The 17,972-nt window shown below is 40.2% G+C and overlaps 1 protein-coding gene across 1 annotated transcript in view; it reads left to right on the top strand.

Moving 5' to 3' along the window:
* Positions 1–558: 558 nt before the first annotated feature.
* The window catches only part of cbln1 (cerebellin 1 precursor), a 28,453-nt gene continuing 11,039 nt past the window's right edge, over positions 559–17,972 (top strand). The window contains exons 1-2 of the mRNA XM_044193682.1: positions 559–1,492; positions 2,996–3,115. Of these exons, the coding sequence (XP_044049617.1) occupies positions 1,235–1,492; positions 2,996–3,115 (378 nt within the window). The 5' untranslated portion in view covers positions 559–1,234. The remainder of the gene's footprint in view (positions 1,493–2,995; positions 3,116–17,972) is intronic.

Raw genomic sequence — 17,972 nt, 5'->3', positions numbered from 1 at the left:
TTAATTAAATCCCTCTGCTTACGTTTAGATTTTACATAGCTATAGGAGGTATTTACACATTCTGGAGCTGTTTTATCTCTACACCTAATATGACTTCTTGCTCGTTGCAGAGCAATGTGACAACTGCGTTTTCAGGCAGTCTTCTGCTTCAATGATGATAATGGTGATGATGATGTTGACTAGCGGTCATAAGTATGGACTGTGCTCATCTTACATGGCTCCTCCTTCATAAGGACTGCTGCTGCTTTCTGTGGTTCACCTAAGCTGCTGAGAAGACAGTATGTGTTTGGGCAGGTTAGTAAGAGAGGAAAAGGAAAGAGAGAGAGAGAGAGAGAGAGAGAGAGAGAGAGAGAGAGAGAGAGAGAGAGAGAGCAAAGAGATGAGTGTGTAACACGCAGAAAGACTTTTGAGAAAAATAATACAGTATGTGTATGTGAGGGAGTGAAATAAGATAGGTAGGTAGGTAGATAGATAGATAAATAGATAGATAGAAGAAAGACAAGGGGAGGGTGAAAGCAAGGAAGGAGAGAGAGAGACGAGGGAGAGATAAAGCGATGGGGCGGGGAGGGGGCGGTCGACACGCAGTGATTGGAAAATATCGAAGACGCGCACGCGCTAATCCGATGATAGGTCTCCGTTACCGGGGGGGAGGAAAGGGTCTGTAAAAAAAAAGTAGGACTAGGGCGGGAGCTTCTTGCGCTCGCGCACCGCGCCCCTTCCACTCGAGCCTTTTGTGTTTGAAACTCTCATATCTCACATATCAATAATTCAAGCGCGCGCGAGAGAGAGCAGACTGAGCTCCCCCCCCCGCGCGCTATGAGTTCTGCTGCCTCGTCACTCGTCCAGGGCCCCTCCGCACCGCGCGCGACTCCCGCTTATTGTGTTTCCAAGTGACAAGGAAGCTACTGAGAAGTGAGAAAAGAGGAAAAGAACAGGTGAAAATTAGCGACTCAACCGGAGATACGAGGGTAATAAATTGATTTTCGAAAAAAGGAGAGAAGCCTAAAAATAAACCGTCTGGTTTCCCCTCCAAAGAGAGTCCGCGAGGGAGAACTGATGCCTGAAGGCTAATTAAATCCAAGAAAACGGAGTGGCATCTAGTTGTAAAACAAGCCTTCTTAAGGTTCATCGGGGGAACACCGGGAAACTCTTCCTGCCTTACTTTTTTAAAGGGGAATAGACCCACGGTTTAAGGTGTGAAGACGACCGAAAAAGTTCATCGTTCTGGTCCGTTATGTTGGCGTTTTGCCTGCTGAGTGCCGTGTGGCTCGCGGCGAGCCCGGCCCGCGCTCAGAACGAGACGGAACCAATCGTCCTGGAGGGGAAGTGCCTAGTGGTGTGCGACTCCAACCCGACCGCGGACCCCACGGGTACGGCGCTCGGGATCTCGGTGCGCTCGGGCAGCGCCAAGGTGGCGTTCTCCGCAGTCCGGAACACCAACCATGAGCCTTCCGAGATGAGCAACCGGACCATGGTCATCTACTTCGACCGGGTAGGAGAAAAAAAAATCAAATTTATTCTATTCTATTCTATTGTAAAATAGCAATAGCAACAGAATATCAAAGAAGCACAGTAAGTTTGCAATTGTTTTTAGTCAGTCTTGTCAGTTTTACGTCTGTTTTTATTTCAAATGAAGCTGCCACCTGATGAAGGAATGATGTAAATCAGCGCACTTAGGAAGTTTCAAATGGTGTGTGTGCGTGTGTTTCGTGTGTGGCGTGCGTATTGCCTGCTGTGGCAGCTGTCAACTAGCCTGTGGAGGGAAGACAACTTGAGCTATCAATGGATGGAAGAGTTAAATGTCACGTATTTTACAGAAACAAAAAAAGTAGGTCGTTTTTTCTGCGCCATAGACCATTAAATGATCTCCCAAAGACTGTTTCATTTGGTCTTTTTTATGCATCTTAAAAAAAACAAACACTGAATATGTTATGTGCAATACAGGTTGAACTTAGTCTATGAGCATGTTGTGTGAAAATATTAAAAAGTCGATAAAACCAGGACTCCACATTAAATTAGGTGCGTTTAGGCTACAATGACTGGAGGTACGCGCAGTTGCATCTCGTGCACCTCTGGCAGGCTAATGGTCTCGTGGCCAGCAGAGAGCAACTGCATTCGAGATAAGTAAAAGTGGAGCGGAAATGAATCTGTCTCGGTAACGATTCTTTTTATAGGTAGTACATTTCCAAAGTGGTTGGGAAAGTATAGCCTGGTAGGAAAGCCTTTTGAATATTTCAACTTTTTTAAGGTGACAATATGGGATATGGGAACTGACATCTCGCCAAATAATTTAGCAACGGCAGGTCGCGAGGGCGATGTCCTACCCGCCTGCCGTTAAAGGTTAATTCTCCCTCAAACTGCCGTTCAATTACACGCCATAGTTCGCCTCCATCCATAAAACCAGACATTTGGCTGCAGAAATGCATAATTGAAAATTTCATTTGAAAGATTGATTAAGTTCCCTTTCATTCCCCATAAAGTTTGGAAGCTCTGACAGGGAAAAAAAGCCTAGATAAAAGCAGAGGTATTCCACTACATCAGAATCTGAATGTGTGGTCCGGGGCCAGAGGGGCCCTTTAGAGTGCTCCATCGAAAAAAACAAGTGAAATATCAATTTCACAAGGCTGTTCTAGTAATTATTCCGAAAAGAAAATGTACAATAATGACACGTGGGGCTAAATAGGTTTCATTCTCGATTAGACAAGTCAATACAAAATTAACAATGGTAAAATTCCTGAGAATACATTTTGTCAGGAAGGGTCCGTGGCTTAATGTGCGTCTGTTTAGAGTTTGTTACATGAAAACATGGGATTGTGTGCTTTTTGAGATAAGGGCAATACCGCTGGTTGCTAATGTTTGTTTGTCAGGACGTCCTTGTAATAAATGTTTTATGCACCCCTGTGATCTCGCAGTGACTTATGAGTGCAAACACTGTGAAAGACAAAAGCCGGATAAAGCAATTTCATCAATGAAATTTTGTCTTTCTGTCTTTCAGGTTCTAGTAAACGTTGGGAGGAACTTTGACGAGGAGAGAAGTAATTTCATCGCGCCACGCAAAGGGATTTACAGTTTTAACTTCCACGTAGTGAAAGTCTACAACCGCCAAACTATACAGGTAGCGCATTTTCGTGTATTTGTCTTTTATGTGTGTGTGTGTGTGTGTGTGTGCTGGTGTGACTGTGCGCGCGGACGCCCGCACACTGTTTTTCTCTCATAAAAGTAGAATATCAAGTCATTTTGTAGATGTCTGAGATGTCTTTCCCGGGAGACAACGACGGAGGCGGGCGTTAACAGATGAAAGCTACTCGCCCACCACCCGCCGGCCCAATCATAATTAATCAATACATGCACAGAGGACAGAGCCAAATCAAGCGCGTGTAGCCGGCAGGAGGACCGGGTGCTGTGGTGAGCGCGAGGAGGGGCACGTGGGCTCCAGCAGCTTTACTTTCAGCGCCATGGACAGCGACGTTTCCTTTTCTCGCTCTCTCTTTTCATGAAAAGAGGCAGCAGGCGACTAAGATTTTTGATTATTTAGAAGATTAAAACATTAAGTACATTTTGAACAGAGCAAACAGAGACAGGCATTTTAATTTTCTCTCTCATACACACAAACATGCACACACTCACATGGGTTTTATGTAGAAATAACATGTATTCCACTTATTTGTTTCTTGCATACTCACACACACACACACACACACACACACACCACTCACAACTCTCCTTTCATCCTACTAACAACACGTTTTCACTATGCCTTAGATGCAGTCTCCATATTCTTTTGATGTGTCAAGTGATAGGAAACACTTGAGCAGTCTTGGGCCCATTTCCAGCATTTAACATGCACATGATGAAGCTTTACAAGCCACACAGCATTAATTACAATGTATCTCTTGCAAATTAAACTGTTCTGTAATTATGCTGTTGGCTCCCTGGGGCTTTGGCATTATGTTTTGCTACTTATACTTTATTATTGGAGTCTTGAATTAATGAGCATAGCATCAACAGTAACAACAATAACAAAAATAAGGAGGGCGGATGGTATGTGAGGGGGAAAAGCTATGTCAAGCTTATCATACTCGCAGTCACACAATCTTTGTGTCACACAATCTTTGTGTGACTGAACGCAAACAGGCCGTGGATGAGAAACACTTGACTCATAACAATGAGGTAATTAAGTCTGTCATACTATGCAGAACACAATGGTGATAATTCCTGTCACATCACTATTAGTACTGTTATTTGTGCTATTTTGATGTGTTCTTAATATGAAACTACAGTACTGCAATGAGATATTGTTAGCAATAAAACAGTGAAGGCTGGACTAAAAAGGAAAATAGAGAAACTGTCATTTTATTAATCGTCTGACCGACTGACTTTTACAATCAGAATCTTTAGACTAGAGTACAGCACTTACGGGCAAGTCCTGTTTAGTTTAAATCCTCTAAAGCCCTAAACATTTCCAAATAATAACATTTCAAAATTGATTTTGAAACTTTAGGTCTGAATGCAGAAAAAGCTGTGTTCTGTCATGTTTCTGACATGAAACAGACAGGTGTAGGTTGTCCTCTCTCCTCCAAGCATCCAGCCTGTGCGCTGCTCACCTTCAACCTCTTCCACTCATCCTCCCATCCATCCAGCGCATCTGCTGTGTTGAAAACTCCCACTGTTTGATTGCCTTAGAGGCAGCTACTGTGGTGCATGCAAGCGATGAGAGACAGCAGGGAAAGGAGAGCGGTAGGGATGAAGGGGATGGGAAAGAGAGGAAAGGATGAGAGTAAATGTAAGAGGGACAAGGGAAAAGGAAAGCAGGAATAAGGGACAGAGGGGAAGGAAGTGAGAGAAAACAGAATGGAAAAAGTGTAAGGCAAATGGAGAACTGAAAAGGTGGGAGGACTGGAGTGAGTGACAGGAGAAATTAAGAAAAAGAAGAGAAAAAGAAGAGCAAAGAAGGGAAGTCAGAGAGGAACAAAGGATGGACAGGAGGGGAAAAGAAAGAGAGGGTTCAGGCAGGCACAGAGAGAGATAGGAAGAAAGCCAGAGATTATGAGTAACTATTGATCAGTGGATGCTGGGTAGATGTACAAAGGGAAGGATAAAAAGTTTGTTCCATCTCTCATCAGTCCTTTCCTGTGCAGGGATCTGTCTATCTATCTGTGAGGGACGAGAGAAGTGATGTGAGTGTTAAAAAGCCTCTAAAAACAATTTCTTTTTGCTTTTTGCCTAGCAATTAAATACAAGTATTGCAAATTAAATACAGTATATTCTCGGATCTGAAGGGAACTCCATCACACTACCCAAAATGACATCCATCAGCTGTGCCTATACTTCCACTAAAGGATAGCTTACTTACATTTTTTTTTTAAATCACCTACAATGTACATATCAAACACTTCCTTTTGTTACAGAGTTTCATTTCAGGTGCAACTATTTTCATTTCCTACATGTGCCACTGCATTTGAAGTTTGATTGAAACTAATGAATTGCATCTCCCTTAGTGAACATCTTGTACCTGCAGCTTGGAACAGAGAGCTTGCAGATCAGAAAGACAAACAGATGAGGTGCTGGTAGGATATCAATGCTCAACAATGTGAGGTGCTCTCTGGATATATGGGTGGGTTTAAATCACAGTTTTCTTTTTCACTGTTTTTTGAAGACCATAATACTGTATATTGGAAATAATTTAAGGTATTAGACGGGTTAATATGCCTGCTGTTTGAGTACTGCGTGGCAACTTCAACAAAATCAAAACTTGAGCCAGCAGTCTTATTATCACTAATCAGCCTGTCAACGTTAAGTTGATGTTGGTATTGTTTTAAAAAAATGGCCTTCCACAGAGCACTGGATCTAAATTTCAGAAAAGATCATTGAAAGAATAAACTTTTTTGGCCAGGAGATATAAAGCTTGGAATGGAATATTATGGAAAAAGAAATGTTATAGTGCTGTTTACTGTGGTTTTGCAGTGTGAATAAGTGGTATTTTACAACAGTATTTTGTGCAGCTTAACATTCAGAAATAGCATTCATGAAGCCTCGGGTCACAGCAGCTCTATAGCAGCTACACAAGGGGCATATCTCATGCTGTGTGTGTATTCAGACTTTCTGCTACTATCATTTTCCCATTGAGAGAAAAAAAACCTGGAGGCACTGCTTCAAGCTGTCGATAGCACCTTGCTCTGATAATAAGAGATTTTGCCTTTTACATACTGCTCTTTGGGTTATAAGAACTTATTTTACATTTTGACAGAATCCTTTCAACTCTTTCAGTGCCAGCCCATGTTTATACTTTGGTTTCCAATACAGACATTTTTATTCTCTAACTTGGGTCACTGGGGTCATCCCATGTTGTAATGAGATATTTCACTCCTGAGAAATAGCAAACATGCTCCCTTTCCAAATGCTGTGAGGTTCTTTCTGAGCAGCAAATGCTATCCCCTGTTAACTGTAGTGCAAATTATAGCTGAAATAAGATTGTTACCGTAACCATAGTCAAGGCAAGATATCCACAATTGCTATTGTAGTCTGTTATTAGCTACCTGAAGAGTTTTGGTTGTCAACAGTAATCATTCTGAGGACAGAATTTTATGTACTAAAATATTAGCACAGATACTTGTTTTTGTTAGCTTACAAACAACAGAAAGACCTAGAAATCAATGTAAGTGATTAGCTAAGTGCATGCTAATTCTACAATATAACTATCTATTTTATATAATCTATAATGTGTTGTGTGAATGTGTTATATGAGGCTTTTCACTGATTAAAATGGTTATAGTGTCATAAAGTGCTTAAGCCATATACGCACCACTTCATTAAAGTGTTAGGGAATTCTGTTTTAAAACCACATACACTTTTTAAAGATTGATACGTATATAGAACCACTGAGATGAAACTTAGTAAAAGCCACATCCCTTCTAGACAACCTTAAATATCATCAAACAGTATATTTAATTTAGTCTGATTTCCTATGCAGCTTTCCACTACAGCCAACAGACTGCAAAGCAGTGGCTAAACACAAATATGTCCAGCCTTTATGTAGGAACGCAGGGAACACATGCAATAATTGCACAAAAAAACCCACCTATATTTGTTGTCCAATCAAACAGAAGATTTCAGAGCTGATAACATGAAAGTCTAATTAGACCTCATAACACTGCCAAATTTATACTTGTAACTAGACACCACTCCTCACCACCTGCTGCCCCTACTGACGCTCCCACCCCTCTCACAGCTCTGTCAGATTATTGCATGTCACTCTATCTTTCCCCCTGTCTTCACAGACACATTTCAGCCTTGCAAATGCCCAGATAATACACCTAGAGGTCAAACAGAAGTCATAAAACCAGGTACATACCAACTCTTGTCTAACAACATCAACACCGGTCAGTAAAGGCTTGCCTCTCACTTGCATGACCTGAGGCATCTTTTATACTGCAATAAGGGTGAGGATAAGGCTGAACGTTGCCTTGTTGTTCAGGGACATGTGGTGTACCGGGAAAGATCCTGAATTTTCTCCGGAAAAAGGCAAACAACTTCTGAATGAAAACTATAGACTGGGACCAGGATCAATTGATAAAGTGTAGAAAAGTGGGTGTCTTTTAGACTTTAAGCATTATCTGTGACCACCTCAATAATACTCATATGGTATTAAAGACCTACAACACCTCACAAATAGTGCAAAGTGAAAATGTAAGAAATACTAGGATGTGTCACTACACTCCCAACATATGTTGACAGCTGTGTGTTTGAGGGAAGTGAGTAGCCAGCAGTAGATTGATGTGTTGCACATGAAGAAGTGTGAACAGAATGTGCAACATGAATTGTGCTATGACAAAGAAAAAATAGAAATACACTAGTCTTCTGCTAATGGCTCAGACAGTGGTTATCTTCTACAGTGGAGAGGCAGGGAAATGAGAGGCAAGTCAAAGCCACATAACACCTTATCTGTTCCTATGTTCTCTTGCCTTTGAAATGGTGGAAGGAGCAAGCAGGATGAAAAGACAGGAAAATGGAGTGGGTTTGTCTGCAAATGGCCAGAAAGACAGTATATTCTGGGGGTTGTCAGGCCTCACACACAGACAGTTTTACCTGCTTGTTTGTGCCTGTTTCAGTGGCAAGTACAGACAATTGTGCTGTTCTGAGGGAGGGAGCGTTTAGCCATGTTACCCACGGCTCTGAGGATAGCGATGTCAGTCTGTTGGTCCACCACTTTGTTCCAGACTGAAATATCTCAACAACTACTTGATGGATTGAATTTTGTACAGACATTCATGGTCCCCAGAGGATGAAGCCTACTAACTTTAGTGATCCCCTGACTTTTCCTCTAGTGCCACCAGCAAGTCAAAGTTTTCACTTATCCTGTGAAATATTTAAACATCTACTAGATGGACTGGCACAAAATTTGGTGCACACATTCGTGGTTCCAGATGATGAATCTTACTGACTTTGGGATCCCCTGAATTTTTGCCATCATCACATCATAATTTCAATTTGTCCAAGACTGTTTTATGATCAAATACCATATCATCAACTCTTCGACTTGTTTCCCTTCATTCTCTTGTATTTTAACCCAATGCTTGATATGTAAGTTTTAAATCTATAAATCTATATTACCATCCTTATATAAATTTGTAAATAAGTATGAATTTTAGGAGCACCCTTGTAGTTGAATGGTTACAGTGCATGCCTCATAACTGCAACGCCCATGTGTCGATTCCACCATTGCATGATGTACCCCTCCCTTCTTGTTTCATGTCTACCTCTTCACTCCCAACTATCAAAAAATAATCTTAGATCCATATTAGCACTGTTTTTTTGGGTGTTTTGGGTCTTGTTAGCAAAGGATAATTGAGGGTGGTTATGTTGACCATGAAGATGCATGTGAGAAGATACTTTAAGCATAAAAACCCATTTCCTCGTTTGCTGTGAGTGTGTGTGTGAATGATTTGTTTCTTTGTACTGATAAGCAGTTGCAGCACCTGCCATCAGTGTATGAATGTTGTGTGAATGTGGTGATTAACATGTATTGTAAAGCGCTTTGAGTGGTAGACTACACAAGTACAGTCCATTTACCATTTCAGGTTTAGTTGTTCGGCCTGCCCAAGTGTAGTAATGACTGTCTTAGTACCGGGCATTTCGTAGGGACAGTTTGACACCTGAACAATGGAGCTAGTGGAACAAATGCATTTATTCAATTAGGGGGAGCAAAGTTTTGGTTTTGCTACCCCACTTTTTAAAAATAAACATATCATCGTACAGTCCCTGCAATCAGGTGATTATATTTAAGCAGCCTATATCAATTTTCAGCAACTGACAAAAACAAGTAATAAAAAAATCACACATTGTTGGACCACCTTTTGAGTTGGTTCACTTGAACCTGACGCAGATCGTTTGCCACAGCATGCACTGGCTGTCAATCACAGTCTGTCAATCCACACAGGAGTCTGACTGTTTACAAAGGTGAGAAACAGGCCATTTAGCCTAATTGCGATCACAGAATGAAAATAGAACATAGGAAACGATAGGCTAGTGTATGTTGAATGAACCTGCGTGGCCCACTGACTCCAGCTAAACTTAAATTAGCTTAAAGTACGACAGTAATGTTGCCGAAACGCCAAAAGCATTTGCGATCAAACAGGATTCGGCTGTGGAGATGGGACGTTTGCGAAGGAGCCAAATGAAAGAATCGCCTCTTTTAAGTGTAATATGGCTATTAAAATTTTGCATTAGCCCTGCTGATTTTATTATTTGGGATGTAGCGGAGGGTAAATGCACATAAACGCAGTTTACCCTCCTTTTTCAAATGCAACAGGTTTACTCACCTTTGTGAGTTTACCACCTAACACTGGACAGTTTAGCCAGCGGATATTTAGAGTTTACCCACCTTTTATTTTACCACTAGGTCCCCTCTGTGATTTTGTCCAATTATTGTTAATATCTCGGGCTAATTTGCTGCCCCGCTCTCTCCCTCGCCCCACACAACAGCAGACTAACCTAGAATAGCATGCACCCCCAGTCCAGCATGTTTCACATCCAACTCTGCTTCACCACAACTGTCTCAAATGGGATTCTATGAGCCATGCAGTTACATTCAACAAAGTTATAAACACACAATCTCATAATGTGTCATTATTATTCCTCTAACTGTAAGATTGAGTAGGGCCTATACAAAATTATGATTATTTTATGTTTTGGAAATTATCCTCTATTGTTACTGAAAGTCAAGTTAGGTGGTGTAGAAATGCAGGAAATAAGTTTAAATTAAAAAAAATGTTCTGGGGGAGGACACCCAGACCCCCCGACAATTATGTATCTTTGTAGGTTTGTTCCCCCATTTTAAAACATAACCAGGCGCCCATGCATGCATACGTCTTTGTCAGCTCTTGTAAATTCAAATAGAATGGTGGTGATATACTATAACTGCAGTCCATTTACCATTTGTCTGTATGGTGATTGGTTCTGATAAAACAGTTGGATGGAGCTTGTCATAGATGACACACTGTATGTTGTGTTTATGTTTTACTCAAGAGACATTTATTATTTTGTTGATGTGAGAAGTGTATATGATGTAGACTGTATATATTGAGAAATCAAAATAAAATCTTAGAATTAGAAACAATTATGTGCAGACTAATACAACTGTCAGTGTCAAAGTAACCCAATAACGATGAAGACAACACCATAGATGACTGAACTAACAACCATTTTTTAGACTGAAAAAGCAAGGTTATAATCCTGGAAAAATTGCTACGTGCTTCTAGTTAACTGCCAAAATAAAAGCAACAGCAACACATGCATCAACACCTGTGTGTGTGTGTGTGTATGTGTGTGTGTGTGTGTGTGCCTACAAAGTGGAACTCGCATGGCAGGCTGTGTCAATGCTGCAGAGGGCAGAGAGCAGTTTGTGATTTCCATCTGTAGCTGAGCCAGAGGCCACAACGTGAAGCATTGACAGTAGTTTTGTCTGAACATTATGGTATGACTTGAGCCTTGTTCTGAGGTGCAAGTTCTAAAGCAGTGATAAAACAAAGACAACATTTTGCTCAGCATTATTTTACAATTATTTGATTAATTTTATTCTCAGTTGAATAATTTTATCTCATGAGAAGTCAGGGCCTGCTTTCTTATTGCATCAAATAAATAATACCTTGACGTTTTTCGGTGTGTTGCTATTGCTATTAGAAATCATACGATCATCTGCTCTTGTTGAAGTTCTCAACTGATTTATCTTAATTAATTTTTCTCCTTTGGTGTAATTTGACATTTGGCAACTGGTTGCCTCCATCTCTTTGCATCATTTCTGCTTGGTTTTTTAGTTATTCACAGACTGCTTCCTGTAAACAGTCAATAACAACACATCTACTGCACAGTAACATCAAATGTTGTGTTTACACAGGAACAAAGCAAATATTCTTTCTAACTTTGTGTTACAGATGCAATCTTTTCATAGCCCTTAAAACAGAGAACAATTCAATTAGATAAAATGCAGTTCCTCATTAAATTAGATGTGTAAAAATCCATCCAACTACGGATTTGAGAGAACACTTTGTCTACACACTTGCAGGTTGTGAGATCAACAATACATCACTGATGAACAGTGCAGGTGTGGAAAAAAGGCCAAGAGAACTGCAAATTCACACTGGATTCAGTTTCTACAAAAAGCTAAATAAAATTTCAATACATTGTTGCTGATGGACAGCATTATGCTCTTAATGTCATTATAGTAATATATGAGAAAAAGACACTGAATGAGGTGATTTTTTTACCACAGACATTTTGACTTAACAGTAGGAAGAGCACAGGTGTTACTAATAACATTAATAATTCTATTCAAGTAAGTCCCAGTAAGCCATGACAGTGTGACAATGAGCCAGCATGCACAATACCAGGACCCTGAAACTGAAGCAGCTAAATGGAATTCAGCCATCAGTAATTTATATTATTTACACATGTGCTTTTCCTTCTGTGACATGTCAAAATTGTCTTCTGTGATAAAGGCCTACACACCTTCCAATTTATACCTTGAAACATCTGAGTAGAGGGTAGTCAATGGAAAGCATACCAGTGCATGCATGATATACCTGTTCTACAGTCACATTTTCATTCATTCATTACATTTTCTTCTGTGTACATCACCAATTTGCTTCACATAAAAAAAATCACTTTTATTATTCAAATAAGTTTGAAATAGGCCTAAACAATTAAGACACCACAACCATTGTGTTACATGCACCACTGTGCCTGCATTGGCCAGTAGAGTGAAAAGTGAGTAATTTCTTTTATGCCTTCAAAATGAGTTCTGAAAATGCATTTGTAATTTTCTGAGATTTCCTGCTAACAAACAATCAATCAGATGTATTGAGGTAAAACTAGTTTGCTTTAAACAGACAGAAACATTGCACACAAACATCCTATTAATATATTTAGGATATTAAGGCATTATAACATGTTAACTCAAGCTTCCATTTATGTACAAATTTCATCCCAAATGGTAAAACTGCTTATTAAAAATGGTTACAAAACACAGCTCACTGTGAGTTGCAGGGTGGTAATTACGTTTCTGGATTGTATTCCTAGAAAGCACCTACTGTAGGTATCTATCAAAAGGTGCATCAACAAAGAACAGAAATTCCAAAGTCAAAAAGCTTGTAGAACAACTGGATAGAGAGAGAGAGTTGACCTAAATAAAGTCTCCTGGCCAGCACAGATGTTCCAGATTCTAATAATGAGAAACCTGTGCAGCAGGAAAAGCTTTTTTCCACCTCGAGACTGGTTAGGGGTAATATAATTTGAGCCAGCATCAAAAGATTTACACAACATTCATTAAGAGGTAGCACCACTATAATTCCCTGTGCATAATGTTGCTTTATTGATCATTATTTGCCAGCAGTCCTGCCACATTATTTGCCAGTAGTCCTGTCACTCAAACAACATTGTTTCAGCAGGAACCCCTATTGTTTTTGCTTTGTTCATTTGCTGCAGTGAGCTAATGCTGATGAGTAAAGATCCTATTGATACCAACTCAACACTTTTTGCATGTTTTTCCACAATAAATAAGTGTTTTAACATTAAGAGGGTGGTAAGCCTTTATTGTGAAACAACAATAGGAAGTTTACAATGTGTAAAAACGTAGTGAGTTTGTACTATTTTGTGAGATAAGGCCTACACGTCACTTTGACATGGAGTAAGACTATATAGATCCAATCTATGTACCTTATATTTCATCCACTGCTGAGTCTTTGCTTTCCCCAGGATCACTTCTTTTCCTGTTAGAGGTTTGCTTTGGTACTGTAGCCATTTCCTGGATGACCCTGGAGTAACTGTGCTATAAAATTTTGAAAACGTCCACTATAGGAAACTTTGCCATTTTAAAGACACAGGGTGTCACAGGCCACAGGCAGACGCACCATTATGTATGTATCCATCACCACATCTATCTACATCAGTCTGTAAAGAAAGAGATGGGAGAGAAAAAAAATACATAGAGAGAAAGAGATAAGGAAAGAGAGGTGACAAGAAAGAGATCCAAGGATAAACAAGTAGGGAAAAGAGCTAGAGATGAAAGAAAAGGGAGAGAAATGAAAAAGAGACAAAGAGGAAAAAGAAAATAAGATGTGCAGAAAGAGAGACAGACAAAAAGGAAAAAAAAACTATCATCATTTCCATGTCAAGACAGTCTACTGGACAGGAATTGATGATGCAATAACAGGATGTCATCATGTCATTGGCATTAAGTGCTGCACTGAGATGTCAGACAACTTGTATTTACATATCGAGAGCCAGATTTTCTTTCTCCCTTATTCTCTCTCTCCTCCAACCTTTTCCTGCCATTTCACCCCTTTTCCTCTTTTTATGCATCCTCTTTCTGCCTCCCCATTCTCTCTCTCTCTTTCTCTCTGTTATTCTGTCTCTCTTTCTCTCTGCTGCTCAGCCAGTTCATTGGTGCTTATGCATTAATGAGTGCAGATCGATCGAGGCCTGACACGATACGCAGCTTTATTATCATGCTTTTATATTTATGGTTGGTAATTGTAAGGGTGTAGTTGATATTGTATGTGTGTGCGTGTGTGTGTGTGTGTGTGTGTGTGTGTGTGTGTGTGTGACTGGGGGAGGGGGCGGCAGACAGCTGCACACAGGCAACACCAACACATGTTCTTTATTCTTTAGAGGTGTGTGTGTTTGTGTGTGTGGTGACCACAGTCTCATCCTTCCAAAGACACTGTCACAGCTTTATTAGAGCTATACATCACTGGCACACACCAGTGTGTGTGTGTGTGTCTGAGAGAGAGAGAGAGACAGAGAGAGATAGTAAGAGAAGACAGAGAGAAAGAAAGAGAGATTTGAGTCCCTTTCAGACTGCTCTGCCAATTGATCACAGCGATCATTTTAAATCAACAGATTTGACTGTAAAGAATGACTTGCAAGCTACTCTACTTTTGTGAAAAAATGACTGGACTTTGGTATGATGCCCAAATTAAAGAACTGCTCTACCCGCTCCATGCACCAAATATAACAAGGCAGCTTTAGTGGGATGTTGCAGTAAATAATCGTGTCTTTTATATCATACATGCAAGTCCTGACTTGCTTCACACGTGCCAAAAGCCAAAAAGCACACGAGCACTGTGGCTCTGTCTTTTAACAGTCCCATCATGTTTTAACAGACTCAACGTGGCACTCCTCTGCAATGGAGACCTTTGTGTGAAAGCCAAAAAGCCATTATTTTAACTGATAGATGGGCCCAGCAATGTTACAAATTCCATGTCTCACTGGCGCTTAAGTAAGCAACAGCACAAGGGAACGTGTTTAAATAACTCACTAAAATAAAGAGCGTGTGTGTTTATGTGTGTACGGAAGGAAAAAAATACGTGGGCTTGTGGAAGGGGGGAAGCTTTGTAAGTGTGAGTTCCACATGAGTGACTTAGTTGAATGGCTGGGCAGCTGAGAAGGGGGATTGTCTGCATGATTTGTGTGTGCGCTTGTGTTCGTATCTGAGGGTAACAGTGATGTAGTGATGCTGGCCTTTCTTTGTCTGCCATCTCTGTCTCTGGAAGCATTACATGCACACTGGACAGGAACCCTGTCTCCCCCTCCCTCTCCCCCTCCATCCGTCTCTCTCTTCTGTCTGCCTTTCTCTCCCTCTTGTTTAATCCCCCCTCCTCTCTATTTTCTTTGACTTTCCTTTTTATCTGTCATTGTTTACTATCTATCTATGCTAGTGTTCTATCTGTTTCCCCTGTCTCTTCTCCCTTTATTTTTTTCATATTATGATCTGGGGGTTTATGAGGCTAACTTAAAGCCCTTGGTTGCACCTCTCCACATACAGTGTGCTTTTTAGCCTAAGTGTTTCATCAACTGGATTGTCAGAACATTGGTTTCATCTCGACATTTTGGGTGGTGGAGGAAGCACTTGATAGTTTTAGGCTGGTCTCCTATAAGTCTTTCTGCTTGATTTGTTGCAAGAAAGAGGTGAATGTCAAATAAGAATGTAAGTTTGTCTGTATATATATATATATATATATATATATATATATATATATATATATATATATGTATGAATCAGAATTTTATTTAATAGTTACTGTGATCATTATAATTTAGCAGTTGTCAAGCATCACTAAAGATTTTAAATAAATAATAAATTAAAAATTTAGAAGAATTATTTAAAAATGATTTTTTTCCAAAACACACATCACAAACCCAGCCTCCATCTCTGTCACACTTTGCTACTTGCTTTAAAAAAAGCCTTCATAAAAGGGGTGTCATTTGTTCTAATTGTGTACTTGCCAGAGTCTGGTTATCTGTGGCGATGTCAGTTATTGATGATGGCTGCACAGCAGGATGAGATCCGAATCTCATGCTTCTGCATTTGAGTTGAAGTGATTTGTGCTCATCTCCTTTACTGACTGAAGATTCTCATAAACAGTTTGTAATATTTGTAATCAATCAAGATAGATCATAATGAAGTAGAGTTTTTACTGTAAGAAGCCTTCGCTAATTATTGCAGTTCCATTAAAACTGTGTCGTGATGGTATTGCTGGTTTTAGCGGCATCATTACCTGCTGAATTGTCCAGGGAAATGATCGGTTATCTGTAAAAATGTCAGTATTGTGCATCCCTGCAATATATAGCAACAGGTGATAAACAAATACAATATACCAAATTCCTTCAGTCTAGTTCCTTAAAGCTGCTACAAGTACAGTTTGACACTTGCTGACTTTGGTGACCTCCCCTCGTCCATGAGTAGTGTTTCATGTCACTGTTTTAAAGACTGTGACTAGTTGCCTGCTCTAGACTGCAGAGAAACGACGAATATGGATCAGAAGAGGGAGTAAGAAACTGTCAAACTGAAAAGTTTGAAGTTTAAAACATGTACAAGGAGGAGAGTTATTTCCCCCACAGTACGCGATGTGTTCAGCAGGAACCAAGTTCAGGTCAGACAGCCAAAACACTGTTTTCTCATCTCATACTGTGTGAGGCCTGCTCAGCCTCCTGTTAGTCTCAGATGGCTACTGAACACTTCATACTGTACATAAATATGTAGGTATATAATGATATATAAAATACAGCACAGCCTCTTTTTTAAATGTGTTGCAGCCCAACTCAATTTTCAACATTGTGAAATGTAAATTTTGCCATGACCTGTACTGTGTTTCCATCCTGATAATTTAATAAAATTGTTTAAGTATAGTCTGAGTGTTTTCATCAAATTCACAGGCTGGCTGTTCAGAGCAACACACACACACACAGACACACACACACATACACACACACACACAGTCTGACTTGCTACGTTCAGTTTGCTATTAAGAGGAGTGCCTGGCCAAGAGAGCTCTTGACTCTGACAGGCTCTCCATCTCCTGCACACACACACACACACACACACACACACACACACACACACACACACACACACACACACACACACACACACACACACACACACACACACATCCTCTCTCTCTCCTGACCATCAGGTAGAATGAGGTGGATAAGTGTATAATTATGGGATGTTTATGACTGTGTTCCATCAGTTAGCAGTGGTTTTACAACTATTTACTTCCAGGGTGTTCATGTTTGATGTATTTAGAATGCAGATGTGAATTTCTATCTGATGATGAACCTTGAAATCCTGAAAGCTGTGTATAAATAATGTAAAGAAACAAATGTATTGCTAACATACACTGGGTGTGGTCTGTGAAAGCACTGTCCCTGTTTAAAACCACAGTTAGCGTGTTGTTGTCTTTTATAAAATAGTAATAACACACTACTGCACTGGACGTTGGCAAGGTGCATTTTCAGCGTTTGTAATGGTAATCTGAGGTTGTTTACTGTGCCATCACTGATGTTAAAAAATGGCATACATGCCCCACAAGCCGACAGCATCAGTCATTTCAAGTGCCCCAAAATATGTCTATGTTCAAGTGACAAAGCCCTCTGGCTGCCATAGTATTTATGACGGGGGAAAAGGAGGAAGTCAGGTGACGTTATTACAGTATAGCTTAGGGAGGAGGTCAGTGTGGATGGATTTGTCAGCACAAAACATCAGACTTTAACACAGGAGAACACTTTGTTTCCCGTTTCCAACTGCAAGTTAACATTGTTTCTTTTGGCATGACCACGATCGTTCCCTAACCTTAACCAAGTGTTATTGTAGTGTTGTTATTGTAACCATGACGACGAAAGTCCCCTAACCTTCACAAAGTACAGCAGTCATTTTAACCCAAACCATGATCTTTACCTAAACATAACCAAGTCGTTTGTGTGCCTCATCAAACCTTAACCATAGTGTCATCACATTACAAAACTTAATTTATTTTTCAGCAGTGATTTGTAATGTTTAGGAAAGCACACACAAATGATATCATCCTGCTGATAGGGGGTCAGATCAGAAAACGCCTCTCTGTGTCGTTCTGAAGGGGTGGACAAACAATGTATTTTGTCGTTTAATTTGAAGGACTTGTTGAATACGTTAAGCT

The sequence above is a fragment of the Siniperca chuatsi genome, linkage group LG4 (assembly GCF_020085105.1).
Source record: "Siniperca chuatsi isolate FFG_IHB_CAS linkage group LG4, ASM2008510v1, whole genome shotgun sequence".
Lineage (NCBI taxonomy): Eukaryota > Metazoa > Chordata > Actinopteri > Centrarchiformes > Sinipercidae > Siniperca > Siniperca chuatsi.
Note: the sequence above shows the minus strand (reverse complement) of the source record. Positions and strands in the feature narration are given on the sequence as shown.